General features: G+C 40.8%; 1 protein-coding gene across 1 annotated transcript; it reads left to right on the forward strand.

Annotated features, from left to right (window-relative positions):
- The first annotated feature begins 1,317 nt into the window (after positions 1-1,317).
- Positions 1,318-16,412, forward strand: npffr2a (neuropeptide FF receptor 2a). Its single transcript, XM_058635138.1, has 4 exons — positions 1,318-1,599; positions 6,281-6,615; positions 13,265-13,364; positions 15,535-16,412. The coding sequence occupies exons 2-4, from the start codon at positions 6,288-6,290 to the stop codon at positions 16,385-16,387; spliced, it is 1,281 nt and encodes a 426-aa protein (XP_058491121.1). The 5' UTR covers positions 1,318-1,599; positions 6,281-6,287; the 3' UTR covers positions 16,388-16,412.
- The last annotated feature ends 433 nt before the right edge of the window (positions 16,413-16,845 follow it).

The following is a 16,845-nucleotide window of genomic DNA, read 5'->3' on the forward strand; positions in this document are numbered from 1 at the left end:
AATATCTCCTGGGAAGTGGACCAATGAGCTAGCTCCACTTTACCATCTGCTCCTTGACATATTGTGTGCTGAAAAGTGAAAAAGTAAATTGTGCTATTGTTATTTTCTGTCTATTTTCCATTTTATTTGGATTTTTGTTGGTCTTCACAGAAGATTAAAACAAACAGGTGTGTTCTGGGAATGGCACTGGCCTGGGAACGCCTTGGGATGCCCACAGAAGAACTGATGGAATTTTATACTGCTGAAGCGGCTGAAGATGAGATGAGATGAGGTATGTATGTGCTGTTTAAAAAACCAGCAACCAAAAAACAACAACTGGACTATTTGTCTCCAGAGGCACTGCAGCTAACCTATGTGAAATGTAAACAAACACACCTTTTTCCACATTGTTAACATCTTCGTAAACATTGGATTTATCATAGTTATCATGGTAGTATTTGATAACATGATAACACACATTTTTATGTAAAGCTCAGTAAATGTAGGCGTGATTAATGACGACAGATGTGCTCACGGAATTATGCTGATGTTTGAGCACTGACCAGTGAATGACTTAACGATTATTTTAGGTGAATCCACGGTGAATGTTTCACCACAGAACCTTCATGGTCCAGTGAAGATCCAGGCCTTAAGATGTTCTGCCCTATATGTGTTCAACATCACCATCAGTCCTGACGACAGTGGAGCGGTCCAAGGAAGATCTGAAGAAGTTCATTATCTTCTTGTACTGCATGGCTGTGAAACACACAAGATGAAGAACCCTGACTTTGAGTAGGATGAGCTTCGTGATGAAAGTGCTGAAAAATGGAGACTGTCTGATGCTGGGACTTATCAGTACAAAAGGATCTGGGAGAATTTGGTTCTTGACATCACAAACATTGTCCAGTTTCTCTGAAGTTCTGAAGGTTTTACAGTCATGCTTGGCATAGCACAGTACGGTTTGGAATGATAATACCCTGGATAAGGGTGCATTGTCTGGGTACCAGTGTTCCCATAAGTTTGAGTTAACACGTGATTCAAATATGTGTCCATATCACGCAGGATAGACGGAAGAAGACTATGTGTTGTTGCAGAGGGGCTTTACTCTGACAGTTTACATTCTATATGTGCCGATCCATCAGACCCATCTGTGACCCGCACTCTCACCATCACATCGGTTTCTCTAATCACCAGCTCTTGACATTTCAGGGAGAGACTGCAGCTGGAAAAGATCAGAGGAGGAGGGTGTTTGTGTGTGTGCGCGCGTGGTTATCACTCAACCATTAGCCTGTTCATATATCCCTCTTACACCCCCACCCACTTCACTCTCCACGTCACGCATCAAATACTAACGGATCCGACCGTAAATCCTCCACTTGCGCCCTAAGCGGCTCCATACGCGCGTCCTGTGCCTCATGAAGCAAACCCAGAATAATAAAGCGGACACAGCGGGGGACCGAGCTGCTGCTATACTCTTAATTTTCCACATACTCCCCTGAGTATTTTCTTTTCTCTTCGTATGTCTTATTCTGAGGAAATTGGACTTTTTCTTTCTCCTTACTTTTCTTTTCCTCGCAGCGCACAGCCCGTCGTCAGCGTGATTTGAAACAAATTAACGAGGTAAGACTTTTCCCATCGTCGCCATTTACTGTCAATTATCCTTGTGCACGATATAATACCAGGTACCGCATGTGTGGTGGATATTTATCAGTGAAATTCCATTTTTTTTTAAAAAGAGGGGAAAAAAGACCCAACAAACACAAATTCTCTCTGCGTAAAGTTGGAGTTGCTGTAGCGCACCGACGGAATCGGGTCCAAAACCACGCTTTTTCGTGCGCGGCAGTCCTGATCCTCTCCGTCCTGCTGTCCGCTTTGATTCACTGATGCCAGGAACCACAGGGACATCGTTGTCTAGGAGAAGTCAGTCATGCGTGCGTTTAAGCGCGGTCAGCTCCTCACATTTGCACACAACTCTAACACGCGCACTTTCAGCACGCAGAGTTGGCGATAGTTCAGATCCATGGATCCTCTCACCCCGATCCATGGAGACAGGCTGCTGGTAAAAGAGCGAAACGAATACATTCGGTTTTGCGTGTGTTTCACTGATGGATAGAACCAGGGGCATATGCTGTACTCATTGAGGGGCTGAGGAGAGTCTGAGACCTCGATGAACAAGCGTTCATAATAAATGAATAATAATAATAATAATAATAATTTAATTCATAAAATAAATTCAACCCTGAACCGGGCATTGCCTTTGACCAGCCACTGCCTCCCCCCGAACATTTCCACTTTATATTGGAAATTGAAGATGTAACACGGTAGAACGTGTCAAAGTGAGATCAAGCATGACAAGTGCAGCAGCCCTCAGTCAAGTATTGCTCATTTACTCACATGCAGCCAATTAAAGCACCTGAAATATCAACACATCTACTGTATAACTGAAGTGGGATAATTGGTGTGTGAATGTGCAAATAAAAAAAATAAAAAAAAAGAAATCTGACAATTCTCAGGTGTTGATGGGTTCAGATAAGTTTTTGAGTGACACTGGCCTGGAATAAAAGTCTCTGCTGTACATACAACCTGAGCACTGAGTCAGACACAGCTGGATTATGCTCTTATTATAACGATTATGTTGTCATGTTGTAATCATGGATTTCAAAGACTGACTGACTGTTTTGACATTTCCTCAGGCAAAAGTCTTGATAAATGTGTGTTTGCTGGCATGATTGATTTTTCATCTTCTGATTTGTCTTTGGGTAACAGAGTAATTGATTATGGGCTAAATTACCAGTGACCATACAAGTCACATGCAGTCATGTGCATTGTTCTCTCTAAGCCCTGTTGTAGGTTGTGCAACCTGCTAATACTATACCATGGCACTGCATTGCTGAGAGATGGAGATCCTCATGGTTCTGTCCTATTAAACATTGGTCATCATGAGTCATATTAGAAAGCCTCCCATGGCCTGCAGTCCATGGTATGATGATTGGTTAATGAGGTTACAGTGAGAGTGAATGATGGCTACAAATACCTGCATTGTTTTCTCCAATAGTTGAATGTTTGGTGTTAAAATCCTTCTGCAAGTACAAAAAACATCAAGTCCTAAGACCACACTGTGTCATGTTTGTAATATTTTGCAAGTCGCCTCTGTCCACTAGTGATTTGTTTTTCAACTTGAAGACAACCTATGGCACACACTGTATCTCTGCAACCTGACGTAAATCCTTAAGCCTGAGGCAAATGTTAATCCAGATCACGTCAGGATCAGTGCACTTCTAAGCAAGTAATAGTGTACATATTTTCCACAGGTTATGATGGCAGTACTATGTGGTCTCCATACACCATAATGACCTTACCTCAATCCTCCACCATTCCAACTCCTGAATTATGGCATGTGTTGAATATATGTGAAAGAAGGAGTCATATGTAATTCCATTATAAAACAGCAAGGTTAAAAGTGCAAAATGATCATATCTGTGCTGGAATTCCAAAGTGCTAACCTTGCACCATGAATTAGAGTTAGTGCAGATTTTTCAAGAAAATCCTCCATCCTCTCACGATGGAGCAAAGCCTCTCAAACCACATCTATAATTCACTGGAAAAACATGATGTCTATAAAATCCCTATAGATGACCGTGGTGTTAGCTGGACTTTCTTAGGTCAGCACTTTTTTACCAAATAACACACATTCCGGGAGAACGAGATCACCCCACAGTGATTCCTCCACAGTCGAACAACAGTTACACAAACATGCTGCAAGTGAATCTCAGCAGTGCACTGTGAAAGCAATCCACTTAATCTTGGAAAACAAATCTGGAAGGATACAGAAGAAATCTGTCATTATCATTGTGCAGGCTGTGCCCTGTGGTATGATGTAACTACATTATGTCAATTATGTCTCTGCATTAATATACAAACAGGATTTATCTTGATGGAAATGCTAGAATATCAGCTCAGTGTCTTACTAAGGCAATGGAAAAGAACACAGGTAAAGTCAAACCTTATTAGGTTTTTTTTTTAAAGTCATCTTCAATCTGTTATTTGGACAGATATATTATATTTCACCCAAAGAGGATATCTAATAACATATGTCTGCCCAGTAAGACAAAGATAAAGGAAAAGTGGCCCTGAGATTTGAATCCCACAATCTCTGAATGTACCACCTTACATCTCCAACAACCAGTTAAAACTGATAACAGCAGCAGCAGCAGCAAGGTTACAGCAGCTCAGACACACAGTATATGGTGAGAGGAGTAATCAAAGCAACACTGATGGTCTGTAAAAACATTTATATACATTAAATGTCTACTGATGAAGTGTATGAAAGAGAGGGAGACAGAGAGCATGAGCTAATGTTGGCTGAAATTCCCAATTTTGCTTCTCTGTCCAAGACACTGGGTTTGACCACAGTTGAGACATTTTTGAGAGGAGTAGTGAGGCTTTTTAGGTTTTGCAATGCTGTTCTGCTGGAATCAGTGTCGCTACAAACTACTTTCAATGGAAAGCCAGCCTGAAAAGGCGCTAGATGTTATCATACACTCATTTGTATATTTGCGATGTAATCATGTCTCATTTCCATATTGCCTACGTTGACTGTGCCTGGAAAAAACCTGTTTAAACAAGCTACATCTTGAATTCAAAAGTGCAAGCCCCTTCCTGCAGACATCCCCATTATTATCAGTGAAACCAGTATTTCAATTATACATGTTTCCTTCCTCTCTGATGACACATTATGGTCATTTTAAAATAAATAAATGTCTTACATATGTCTTACCTTTAAGCTGTAGGGTAATATGATTTTTTCTAATCATATTATTTTAAAGTATCTTGATGATAACTGAGTTACAGAGTAATTGAGTTATTAACATATTTGCGGTTTGACCTATGAACCACTGAATCCTAATCCCTTCATCCTTGAACGCAATCAATAAAGAAATTCCCCACAAGGCTTTTCTAAGATATTGTGGTCACAATAATGCAAATGACAACATGAGAACATATGTCCCTCCAGTTATGGCTGCCGTTAGTGCAGAGCAATACAAATCAACTGCATCCCTCACGTCTGTGGGAATTGCACAAATCATATGAATCACATTTGCATTGGTGTTCAACCGACATGAGCTTTTTCAGGTTTCTGTGTAAAATTGCTTTCAGAGTCATTTTCTTTTTGTTTGTTTTATGCTGATGAAAGTCAAAGAGCATTTTGATAATGTGTTGTGACATTGTTCGTCTACAAAACACATTTACTAGTCCCTGTTTGTATTTTGGGTTTTAGGGAAACAGTTTTCAGGATTTCAATCTTCAAATAATATCTCCAAGATTATTTTGATGGCACGCCAACTTACAACAGGGTGGGTGTCACCCCTGTCAAAGGCTGAGCAGCTCTGCATCTGTCTTCAGTCATCCAGCAGGCCCTGCATCCTGAAAAAAAATAACTACGTATATTTAGAAAATAAAAATGTTGTTTTTCCAGTGAAACAAAAGCAAAAGAAACAAGTTTGCATGAACAATGGGCCCAGCTTTAATGAGCAAGAGGACAACTGTCAAAAAGAATAAATCACTTGTGGCAAATTTTTAAATAACCATTTTCCAAAGCTGTAGCTCCCGTCTTGCAGTTTAAGGTTTTTATCCCATTGTTTTGGATTCATTGCCAGCCATTTTTCTCCCTTTGCCCACATACATATTGTTTCCAGATATATTAGTCAGTATACATGCAGCCGCTGTACACAACCTGCCCAGTGCTAAACAACAGATGGACAAAGTTAACAAGTGCAGAAAGCAGCAGCTAAAGAGCCGGCAGCAGGTGGTGCAGGCTGCATGAAGTCATGGCACAAGAGAAGTGAAGGTCTTGAAGTTCAGCAGGTGGTGAAAGATCTGGCTCCGAATAGAGGCTGATGTTGTTTGGCTGAATGTAGGAACACACAACTGTTGGCGATAGTGCTTTTGTACATTTGAACACAGCAAAGTTTTAAGCCTTGCTCATGCTCCACAATGGAGAAGGAATTCTTCACCCATCCCCACTAGGAATATAATATAGTCTCTTTACAGCCAGAAGAAGAGCTTGTGTTCATTCTTTATGGCTGAACAACATAAAGAAGTCCAAAGGAAAAAAAGATCACAGCTGAACAAGAATAGGACCAAGCAAAAACAAACTGAAACAAAATCAGTTTTACCTTCCTCCATTGACCTTATACTTTCACATACTCATCATGCCGCCAACACTTCCATCGTTTTAAACTACAACATAAGAAGACCTTACTCATCGTGAAGTCATCAGACCCTCTTTCATTTTTTCCAGGTTTAAAATGAACGAAGCGCCCGAGACCAACCTCTCTCTACTCTATGACAACTGGACGTTTTACAACAACTCGGAAGAGTCCGTCATACCCAGGAAAAACATCACCTATGTAGGATTTTACCTGCACCAGTCCTCCACCGCAGCTATCTTCATCGTGTCCTACCTGCTCATCTTCCTCGTGTGCATGGTGGGGAATGGGGTGGTGTGCTTCATCGTGCTGCGGAGCAAAAACATGCGGACTGTGACCAACTTGTTCATCCTGAATCTCGCTGTGAGCGACCTCCTGGTCGGGATTTTCTGCATGCCCACCACACTCCTGGACAACATTATCACAGGTGAGCAGAAGAGTACTCGTCTTACTGTGCTTTACTGTGACTGTGTAAAAACTAGAAGTTTGTTGTTCAAGCAAAACTGGCAGTGTGGTCATAGGGATAACAACGTACTGTATGTCAAAAAAAGCTCTCCAATGGCTTGGTATTAAAGGCCTTCAGAGGATAAAAATGTTCTGTAGTTGTAGATATTAATTGTGCAGGGTTTTATATCAATCCTCATATCTAACTCTGCAATGAAGAGCGTTATAAATGCAGTGCCGCCTGCCATGCTCCAGTTACAGTTTCACAGTTAATGAAAAAAAGAAGAAGAAAAAAAAACATTTTCAATTTCACAACACTGACGCCCCAAATTGCTCCAAATCTCCGATGGCTGTGTGGCAGCGAGTGAATGGTGTATGACAGAGAAGGCACTGTGTGTATAGATGTGCTGTATGAGTGACAAAACAGTAGTGTTTGTAGGTCAACAAGGTGAGAAGCGCACTACACAAACACAGTTCATTTACTATCTTTAACCCTATTCACAAGGGATTAGGAGGTAAAGTAATTATTTCCAGAGCTTCTCAGTGATTTTAGTCCCGTCTGAATGTCTGAATGTGCCATGTCATTCACCCTTTAACAGACGACACTTTGCATGACCGCAATTACGCGACGGTCTGTGCTGTCGGAAACATTTCAGCGGTTTCTAAAAGCCGCGAAGTTGCAGGTCAAAGGCAACATGTGGTTATTACAGTAATTTCCCTTGCGCTGTTGCGGGAAACCGGCGAATCAGCGTCTTTGTCGCCAGAGAGGAGAGAGTTGGAGAAGCGCCTGTACATAGTTACACATCTTTTGGCCTGTTTTTGGACTTTGAGTGCCTCACAGCAAAGAAATCGGTTCAAATGTTCTCCCCGTGTGCTTGCGTTTTTTTTTTTTCATGGGCACTTTCATGCAAGGTACAAGGTTAATTGGACACTCTAAATTCGCCGTAGGTGCAAGAGCGAATGCTCGTTTGTCTCTGTATATTGGCCCCGTGGCCCTGGGATTGGCTCCAGCAGCCTTGCGACCCTCAAGGGGAGGATAAAGTGGTAGCCAATGAATAAACGTGGTGTCTTGCTCTGTTGCTGCAGTGTGTTTTCAGTGCTATGATCCTTGGTGGTTGCTTGTGCACTATGCCAGGCTTCAACGTCAATAAAGTTTAAACCATCCACATACACACAGCCGGACCCTTTTCACCTGGAGCCTTTTCAACAGTTGTTTCCTATCTCACACGAGAATGCCTCATACATGGTGTAGTCTGTCGCCGTGTCACTGAACCGTCACTGTGGCTCTGTTGCACACAAAGAGTGGATTAGATATTGCATGTGCATGCACCATATTACTGCTATTGACTGGATTATTTATGTGGGAAACAAGAGGTATATTATGGTATCAATATGGTAACGCAGCTAACTGTTATATCCTGAACACGTAAGCCTTAATCCTGGGGCATAGCCGAGTTTAAGAACAGCTGGGATTAATGGATGGAGTAAATGCTGGAAACTGAGCCTTATTGTAGGGGTTAGTCTAACACTGAAATTGGAAGATAAACCCTTCAGTAATTCAGGGTTTTGTAATGAAGAATTACAGGTTCGCTGTGCTGTAGGGCGGACTTTCGGAGAGTCTTTTGATTAACCCTGATCCTAATACATTTGGAGATTATTTCATTAATTGCAGGGTTACGAATTGGGACAAAGAAGGGTGTAAGAAGGACAAACAAAATGGACCTCGAGAACAACATGGAATGACCTATTTTTCAACCACAGCCTGTGGTGACCAAGGAGGAGTCAGGGGCTAAAATGGTGATTTGTCAGGGAGGCAGTAGTCGCATGCATAAGATCAGGGCTTTTTACTTATTGTGCTGATTCGACTTGACAGTTGATGAAACAAATCCCGCATGAGTGATCTTCAGGCCAGCGGTAGTGACTGGGATAGCCTGCAGTGCATTTGTAAATGCATGAAGATGAATGTTTTGAAAACAAGTGCAATCATTGGGGATCGGTGCACCAAATTCATTCCATGTTGTTTCCGAGGCTTTTTGAAATTACATTTGATCTGGATACAACCCCGTGTCAAGAGTAATTTGGAAAAATTATTAAAACTACAAGGCCTGCAAGCACATTTTGTAACAATCACAAGAATGTGAGCAGAGAAATTACTTGCTTGGGATTGCTGTGACTCACCTAAATAATTACAACACCACTTATTTCCCCCATTGCTTTCCTGTTACTGTGTCAATTTGAAACAACCGAAAGCAGCGTAATGAGTCATTATCGTCTACATCAGGCACATGGGGTTTAAGGAAATCTAGAGGGTTTTGTTTTATGAAATTGCTGCGGTAATGACAATACTCACAATTAAACACTCAATGAATAAATAAATCAAGCGATTACGACTACCCGATTTAAATAAGAATGGAAAAGAAAATACCACATACCTTATTTTTCTCTGCAGATGGCAATACGCCATAGATACAGACTTTTGATGAAGCATAAGGTCAGATTTAGACTTTATTCTCTAGACTCTTTTTTCTTCTTCTGTGGTCTGAACATGTATAGACTTAATTAAATTACAACTACGGCACCATATAAGCACATCACGAAGAGTTCCAAGGGATCAAGCGATTAATTGACGTTAATAATAACGTACTTTGAACGAGAGGAGAGTTCGCTGAAAGAAAATGTTTTACGTCTTCTTCGAATTGCATGCTGGGTTTAAATCAACCAACGCTCAATTCAAAACACAGCATGTGTGAGGAGGACCCAGAGGATTTAAAGCCCGTCCGTGCACAACAGTCGATTAAAAAACAGAAACACATTCATCTGGAGCAGTTTATCAGCAGTTTAAAAAGTTTAAAAAGCCCTGGGATGGCACACAGGCAATACATGCTTCATCAGGACTGACTTTGAACGTTTGATTAGGATTCTTTAGTCAGTTAAACTAAGCACATGACCAAAAATACCTAGAAAAACTGCTTTATTTTCAACTGCGCTTGACAAGATTACACAACGCGTCTACTCACGTTGTCCCTCGCAAAAGACATTATAACAAAAGTGGTATTACAGTGAAATCGTGCAATTAATAGAAAATGAAGTGAAAGTGCAATGAAGTGGCAATGAAATGACCAGATAGAAGAAACCAGAGCACCTCTCCTGCAGCACCAAACGTGCTTTTAGCTGCCTGCACGAGAGGACTCCGCTTTTATATTTATTCACTTGCAGCTCCTGATTAATTCAAGTTATTCTAAGTTGCTGTGGACGTGGAAGAGCAAAGTGAATGATGTAATGAAATTTGCAGCATGACAAGTAGTGAGAAGTGGAGGAAATTAGGGAAAAGTTTCACCTAAATCCAACGTGTCACCTAACGTTGATACAGCTCCCCAGCCCGATAATGTAGATAGATTAAGTGAAGCTGTCCTCCATGTTCTTCTTCCAAGAGTTTGGCTTCTGTGGTGGTGGGATGTATATGTTGCACTTATGAGCTGCTGTGACGACTTTTATTTTACAAAGTCCTACAACCACACCAGATTGTGTTCAGTTTCTGTCCTCAGACAATGTTATTTATAGCTACAAGGGCATAAAGAAGATAAAATAACAAATTGTGTTCTAAAATCTTAAATCTTAAATCATTCAGGGATCCACATTATCTGCAGAAGTCCAGCTCCTCCATGTTTCCTTTGTATGCTCACCTTATCACTAAGAGCCTTTATCCTGTTCAAATAGATTCTTCGAAATTGAATATTTCACACCGCAACTTTTGTGTTAATGTGTTCGCAAGGTGCACTTTTGGTCCGTCATTAACCAAAAATGTTTGCAGCACTTTAAGTAAGCTTATGAAAGGTAATTACAATGATTATTTTTGCCTCCACCCCTGACTTCTGAACCAGAATAATGAGTTATTGCAGCTCGTAATGTCATTAGCTGTTCCTCCAATATTCATCAAACGCTGCTGATGCCACGCACATACTGAACTACAGTCTCAGAGCACCACCAGCTCTGTTGTTCTTATGTCGAGCATGCCTTGAATAAACCTGCCACGATAACATTATATAGTAGGACAGTACAGTATTTAGGATTCCACAGGTCACACTTTTTTTTTTTTTTTTTAAATTTGCACTTTTAAAAATCAATCTTTCTTGTATTATCTGGATGTGTTCCAATAAAGTGTGGAACAATTTCACTGTATGGCCATTATAGCATTGCTAGAATAAATGAGACTGTGCACAGTACTGTATATGGTGACACACCTAGCACTTATCTGACTAATACAGACAGACAAGAGTGTTTCTCGTATTTTCTTTCTTTTTTGAAGCAGAACTATTGGACCAGAAACCAGAAAATATGGATATATTGAACCACCATTAGGGGCTGACTGTGCTGGCTGCAAAAAAGAATTTGGTTTGAACAGAAATCTATGGGGAAATGAGAATATTCCCCACTTGTTTTATCGTCAATAAAACATTATCCAAAACCAACAACTTGTCTGAGTTGGTGTCCAGTTAATAACGAGCAATGGGGATTGGGCTCCCTTCTGCTTCCTACTTTTGCAGGTCCTGACACTAAGCTTGGTGAGTTTTCGTGCATGGACAAGGCACAATGAGTTGTGTGGCATTTCCACCAGTGTTCATGTGGGTTCAAAGTAGCCAAAATTGTCCTTCTACCTAACCAGCTGCCTGAGCTGAGTAATGAACCTTCCCTATTTATGACTTGAACAGAACAAGTATGGGTGATATGGTTATATTTCTGTCAAGGGATATGGCAATATTTTTGAGATGTATGAACTTCTCAAAGGGGAGTGGCCATACACTGTAAATACACTGAAACAAAAGTATTACAGTATTACGTACAGTATTACGTTTAAAATACAGTTATTTAACACCTGGTTGATGTTCTTCTGTGGTTTTGCAGAGACGTCACATGTTACAGTGGACTGAACAGTCAAACAGTCAAACTGAACAATATGAGGTGGTTCCTTGAGCGGTGTGCATCACAATGCGCAGACTTTGTAACTAGACTCCCAAAATAAAAGCAGTAGAAGATTAAATTAATGAGGTTGCCCGTGTGTTATTTTAGCATCGCTGCTGATTGGGAGCCAGAGCCAAGGCAAACCTGTGCCTAAAGAGTTCTTTTACCCAGTACTGAATGTTGATTTCCATTACAAACAAGAGCCAAATGTTTGGGGGTATTTTTTTGTTTTGTTTGTTTTTTTTGTCTTTTGATATGTGGAAAAGAGCCTTTAGATATATGATTGCATGAAGTTCTGTCTGTCTGCAGTGATATGAGCCTCTTGTTTGTCTTACAAATATAAAACTGAGAATTTCAGGCTGTCTTTCAGAGAACCTTTTGATCTAATCTACCATTTTAATCTCTACAGTTTGCACTGTTTTATTTAGCGATGCATTTGGTCATGGCATTTCATCGAGGGCATCACGACTGGCCACTTGCGATTCTTGAATCTGACAAAAGAAGCAACGAGCAATACATGAAATACAGGAAAGTGTATGCCACGCCCGTTCAAAAGTGCATATCACGGCACATACGTTTTATGGCAGTAACTGCTTACAGTGAAAAAGACATTTTTGAAAAAGAGTGTTTCCACTCGGGATATGTTTTCAGTTTAAAAAAAGAAATTAATAAAGTGCTTGCTCTCCAACAGAAGGGAGGAAGGATATATATAAAAAAGGAACAGTTAAAATGAAAGGTCAAGGGGAAACAAATGGAGGTGACTCTTGAGTGTATCATTACTCTCACCTCCACTCTCTTGAAAGCGAAAGTGCCCTCATCATGCCACCAAAGAGAACAAAGATCAGGATTGCCTGGAACACTCCAAACTCTGCAAAACATCAACTGACCAGCGGATCGCGGTGCATTTGTCCCTCTGAAGGTCAAAGAGATGCAAGTTTCAAGAACTGGGTCAAATCTTGTTTAAAAAAACTAGTGTGAGTGCACTAGAGGGACTAATCAATCATTTCACTCGGTCATATCATTTGGTTCATCTGAAAGGGCAAACATTAACTTTTTCAAATTCTTTTTTCAGAAGGGGGCAAACGTCCTTTAATGCACTTCTTCAGTATCACTTGAAAGGCTTATTTCTTTTAAAATTGCCTTTGTTTTTAATTGACTAGTGGGGGGGGCCCTGTTTTTTTTTAACATTCACTTCTAAGACTCTCTGTTTAGTCATAGTGCTGATTAATAAGCCAAGTTGAAACGGTTTCTCTCCGCAATTCAATAATGTCTCTGGTTTTAACATTCAAAATTATCTTTCTATCATAATTAATACTTACTTCGAACACTGAACCAGAATCAGTTAACGTTTAATAAAACATGTATGACAATTAGGTTCAAGGAAAGGTTGTGTTGTATTGATGAGAGCCTGCTCTACTGTATGATTAGATTAGTTTGCCCTAGTATCACATGGACACTTTAAAGCGCTGCTTTAAGTACTGCTGAAGGAGGGATTAAGTTGAGATAATACACTATTATGAATCATTTCAGCTGCTCCATGCAGTACACCACATTGTCAGCATGGCTCTTTTCAAAGCACAGCCCTAATTCATGCACGTGGTGTACAGATGTAAAATTCAGCTGCCTGCCTGTCTCTGTTGTTAATCTGATAAATATGTTTTCCCGTCAAACAGGATGGCCTTTTGGGAGCTTGGTCTGCAAAATGAGTGGCATGGTTCAAGGGATCTCTGTGTCAGCATCTGTCTTCACTCTGGTGGCTATTGCCGTTGACAGGTACAGTGGCTGATTTTTGACATTTAAGATTCCATTCATTTTAATGGCACCTTTTCTTTTTTATTATATGACTTATGTGACAACGTCTGAGGGTTAAACTGTTCACGTCCTGCCTTTTCCAAGAATTGTCCTCCAGATATATTCTGTTCTTTTCCAAGGAACACGTCCCAATATATTTGATTGACTTTAAAGTGCAACAAAAACCTGGTCTAAAGTAGCAGATGGCACAGTGTATTCATGCTTATGTAAATGCCAATTAGATGCACTATAGGCGGGTTCACAATGCCCATAATAATAATACTACATTTATTTGTATAGCACTTTCTATCAAAGTGCTTTGCAGTAAATAAATAATAAATAGCATCTTGGAGCGTGCCGTTTGCATAGAGAAGAGTTTCAGTTTTCGAGGACAGTGGAGTTAAAGGATATTAAAAGGATATTATGGAGGACAGGAGGGTGAAAATGGGTCGTCAAGTTCGAAAACTGAGAGAGCTGATATTTGAACGCCTCGTCCTCAGACATGCAGCGATGTCAATCCGTCGCCCTTTGAAAATCACTCCGCGGTGTCTGTGCCTCTGGAAGAGACGGACAGACGTTGACACGCACTGGCATCAAAAAGTCAAAGTCATGTCACATATTTATCAGCCACGCGATTAGAATCCGATTTGAATGGGCGAGAAGACAAAGAGCTCCCCTCTTTCACCCTGTGGCACATACAGATCACTTTGCAGTCCTATTTCTGCCCTCCCCTTATCTGTCACACCATTTAAATGCTACAAACGCTAATATGGCACGACAGAGACTTTCTCTCTGAAACGTCAGTGTCTTGAAGGTGCACATCTCCTTGGAATGTTCCCTTTTCTTTGTCTTAGCCTGTCACCACTCCGTCTTTGTCCTCGGAGCGCTGAGAATTATGGTTTCATGTTGTGAACACATGGTGTGTCTGTGCGCGTCCTCGTCTTCGGTCATACTTCCCACATTCCGTGTCCACAGAGAGTTGCGTTGAGCCTGTGATTCCATTCATACTAAATGAGACTCTGCATCAGTCACATGTGTGCTCCATCTCTCATTCCATTCAGCTGTGATTTTTTTCTTTTAACTCGGAGTTTGTCCCCATTCTTCACATAACTAAAAGCACGTATCCATGGCAACCGTCTTATTTTCTTTGTCCCTTTTGATTAAAATAAGAACAATGAAAGTTAATATTTGAATATAACTGCAAGCAAGAAACCAAGACAGAAACTTCGGGGTTGTCATAGACTCAGACCTGAACTTCAACAGCCACATTAAAACAGTTACAAAGTCAGCCTACTACCACCTAAAGAATATATCAAGGATTAAAGGACTTATGTCTCAGCAGGATTTGGAAAAACTTGTCCATGCATTTATCTTTAGCAGGCTGGACTATTGTAACAGTCTCCTTACAGGTCTCCCCAAAAAGTCGATCAGACAGCTGCAGTTATTTCAGAATGCTGCCGCTAGAGTCCTCGCTAAGACCAAAAAAGTAGATCATATCACTCCAGTTCTGAAGTCCTTACACCGGCTTCCTGTGTATGAAAGAATTGACTTCAAAATATTATACATCTCTGATCTTCTGCTTAGCTACGAACCATCCAGAACTCTTAGATCGTCTGGGACAGGTCTGCTCCGTGTACCCAGAGTCAGAACTACACATGGTGAGGCAGCGATAAATCAAGACTGAAGACTTTTCTGTTTGCCGCTGCCTTTCAGTCGTTTCTAATACTGCACTGTACCCTCTATCCCTTTGATACTCTTGATTTTAGAATTTTTATCCTTTTTATTTTATTTGTATTTTTATTTGTATTTTTATTTATTTTTTATTTGTTTTTTTATTTTTTTATTTTAATCTTCTATTACTTAATATCTTTTATATATATTTCACCTGTTTTGTTTTCATCTGAATGCCATTTTATAAACATCTCTTTCTATACTTTTTAATGTTTTATGTGAAGCACTTTGAATGACCGTGTTGTTGAAAGGTGCTATACAAATAAACTTGCCTTGCCTTGCCTTGCAAAACAAATACAATTTAGTTCTGTGTTATTGCAGAAATACTGACAAGTACATTTGACTCCAGTTATGTTCCTTATGATTTCATTTAACGATCCTTTGAAACATCATGTTTAATGTCTAAATCCTTCCTTCGCAGATTCCGATGCATTGTCTACCCTTTCAAGCAAAAGCTGACCATATCCACAGCCACCTTGATAATAGTCATCATCTGGGTTCTGGCCATATCCATTATGTGTCCTTCTGGCGTGATGCTACAAGTGACCAAGGAGCAAAGCATTCGGGTTTTACTCGGCTACGACAACAAAACCACTCCGTTTTATTGGTGCAGGGAGAACTGGCCAAACCAGGAGATGAGGAAGATCTACACCACGGTCTTGTTCGCAAACATCTACCTTGCCCCGCTTTCCCTCATTGTGATAATGTACGCCCGGATTGGCATTACGCTTTTCAAGACGTCAGTTCCGTCAGAAGGAAAGCCGGGCCACAACAACCGTCACACTGTGTCAAAGAAGAAGCAACGGGTGATTAAGATGCTCTTGATCGTCGCTTTGCTCTTCATTCTTTCCTGGCTGCCTCTGTGGACTCTCATGATGCTGAGCGACTATGCCAGCCTGACCGAGCCGCAGTACCGAATCATTAACATTTACATTTACCCCTTTGCCCACTGGCTCGCCTTCTTCAACAGCAGCGTCAATCCCATCATCTACGGTTTCTTCAATGAGAATTTCCGCAGCGGATTTCAAGCTGTGTTCAAGTTCAGCCTGTGCGCGGCGGATGGACATCGGAGGAAGACCTACTCGCACAGGCTGCAGGGGAACTCTGTGCTCCCGGCCAACAACGCACAAACTTCTCTGGAGCCTATTTCTCTTAATAGCTTGGATAAAACCACTTCCAGGCGCCTCAACCACGTCACTGAGCAGGACTTGGTCATGGAGGATCTGGAAAAGGCGTCGTGCAGTAGTGGGGGTGTGACAGCTGTGTCTATTTGAGAAGACACACACACACACACACACACACACACAGAGACATTTTTCAAGGAGATAAGCTAAGGTTCTCGTGTTCCAATAAAACTGCAGCTACCTTTCAAACTTACAGCCTCCACTTAGCTCAAGTAGACTTCAGAACTCTTCTAAATAGATAAATAAAGAAACATTATTTAACAGATAATCTTTCTAAGGCCATATTTAATAAATACACTGCAGAGAAAAAAAAAACGGGTTCCTTCCTGGCCCTGCACAATTTAAAAAGTCACTTGTGTGAAATACTAAAGACGACACACACAGGCATGCACTTTATGTTGCACATGCTGTGCAATATTTGACATATGTTGTGCTGTTTTAGGCTGGAAAACAAACCAACAAAACAATAACGGTCCAGTGCTGATATCGTAAACTATGACTGATAACAGGCTAGTGTTCCGCTCTCTTACAAAACTATGTATAAATGT

Source organism: Solea solea, chromosome 8 (genome assembly GCF_958295425.1).
Source record: "Solea solea chromosome 8, fSolSol10.1, whole genome shotgun sequence".
Lineage (NCBI taxonomy): Eukaryota > Metazoa > Chordata > Actinopteri > Pleuronectiformes > Soleidae > Solea > Solea solea.

Excerpts from the sequence above, each read along its gene's own strand:
- npffr2a (XM_058635138.1), top strand. The coding sequence starts at position 6,288 with ATGAACGAAGCGCCCGAGACCAACCTCTCTCTACTCTATGACAACTGG. Across the intron at positions 6,616-13,264 it reads CCTGGACAACATTATCACAG|GATGGCCTTTTGGGAGCTTG; the intron begins GTGAGCAGAAGA and ends CCCGTCAAACAG. Across the intron at positions 13,365-15,534 it reads GTGGCTATTGCCGTTGACAG|ATTCCGATGCATTGTCTACC; the intron begins GTACAGTGGCTG and ends CTTCCTTCGCAG.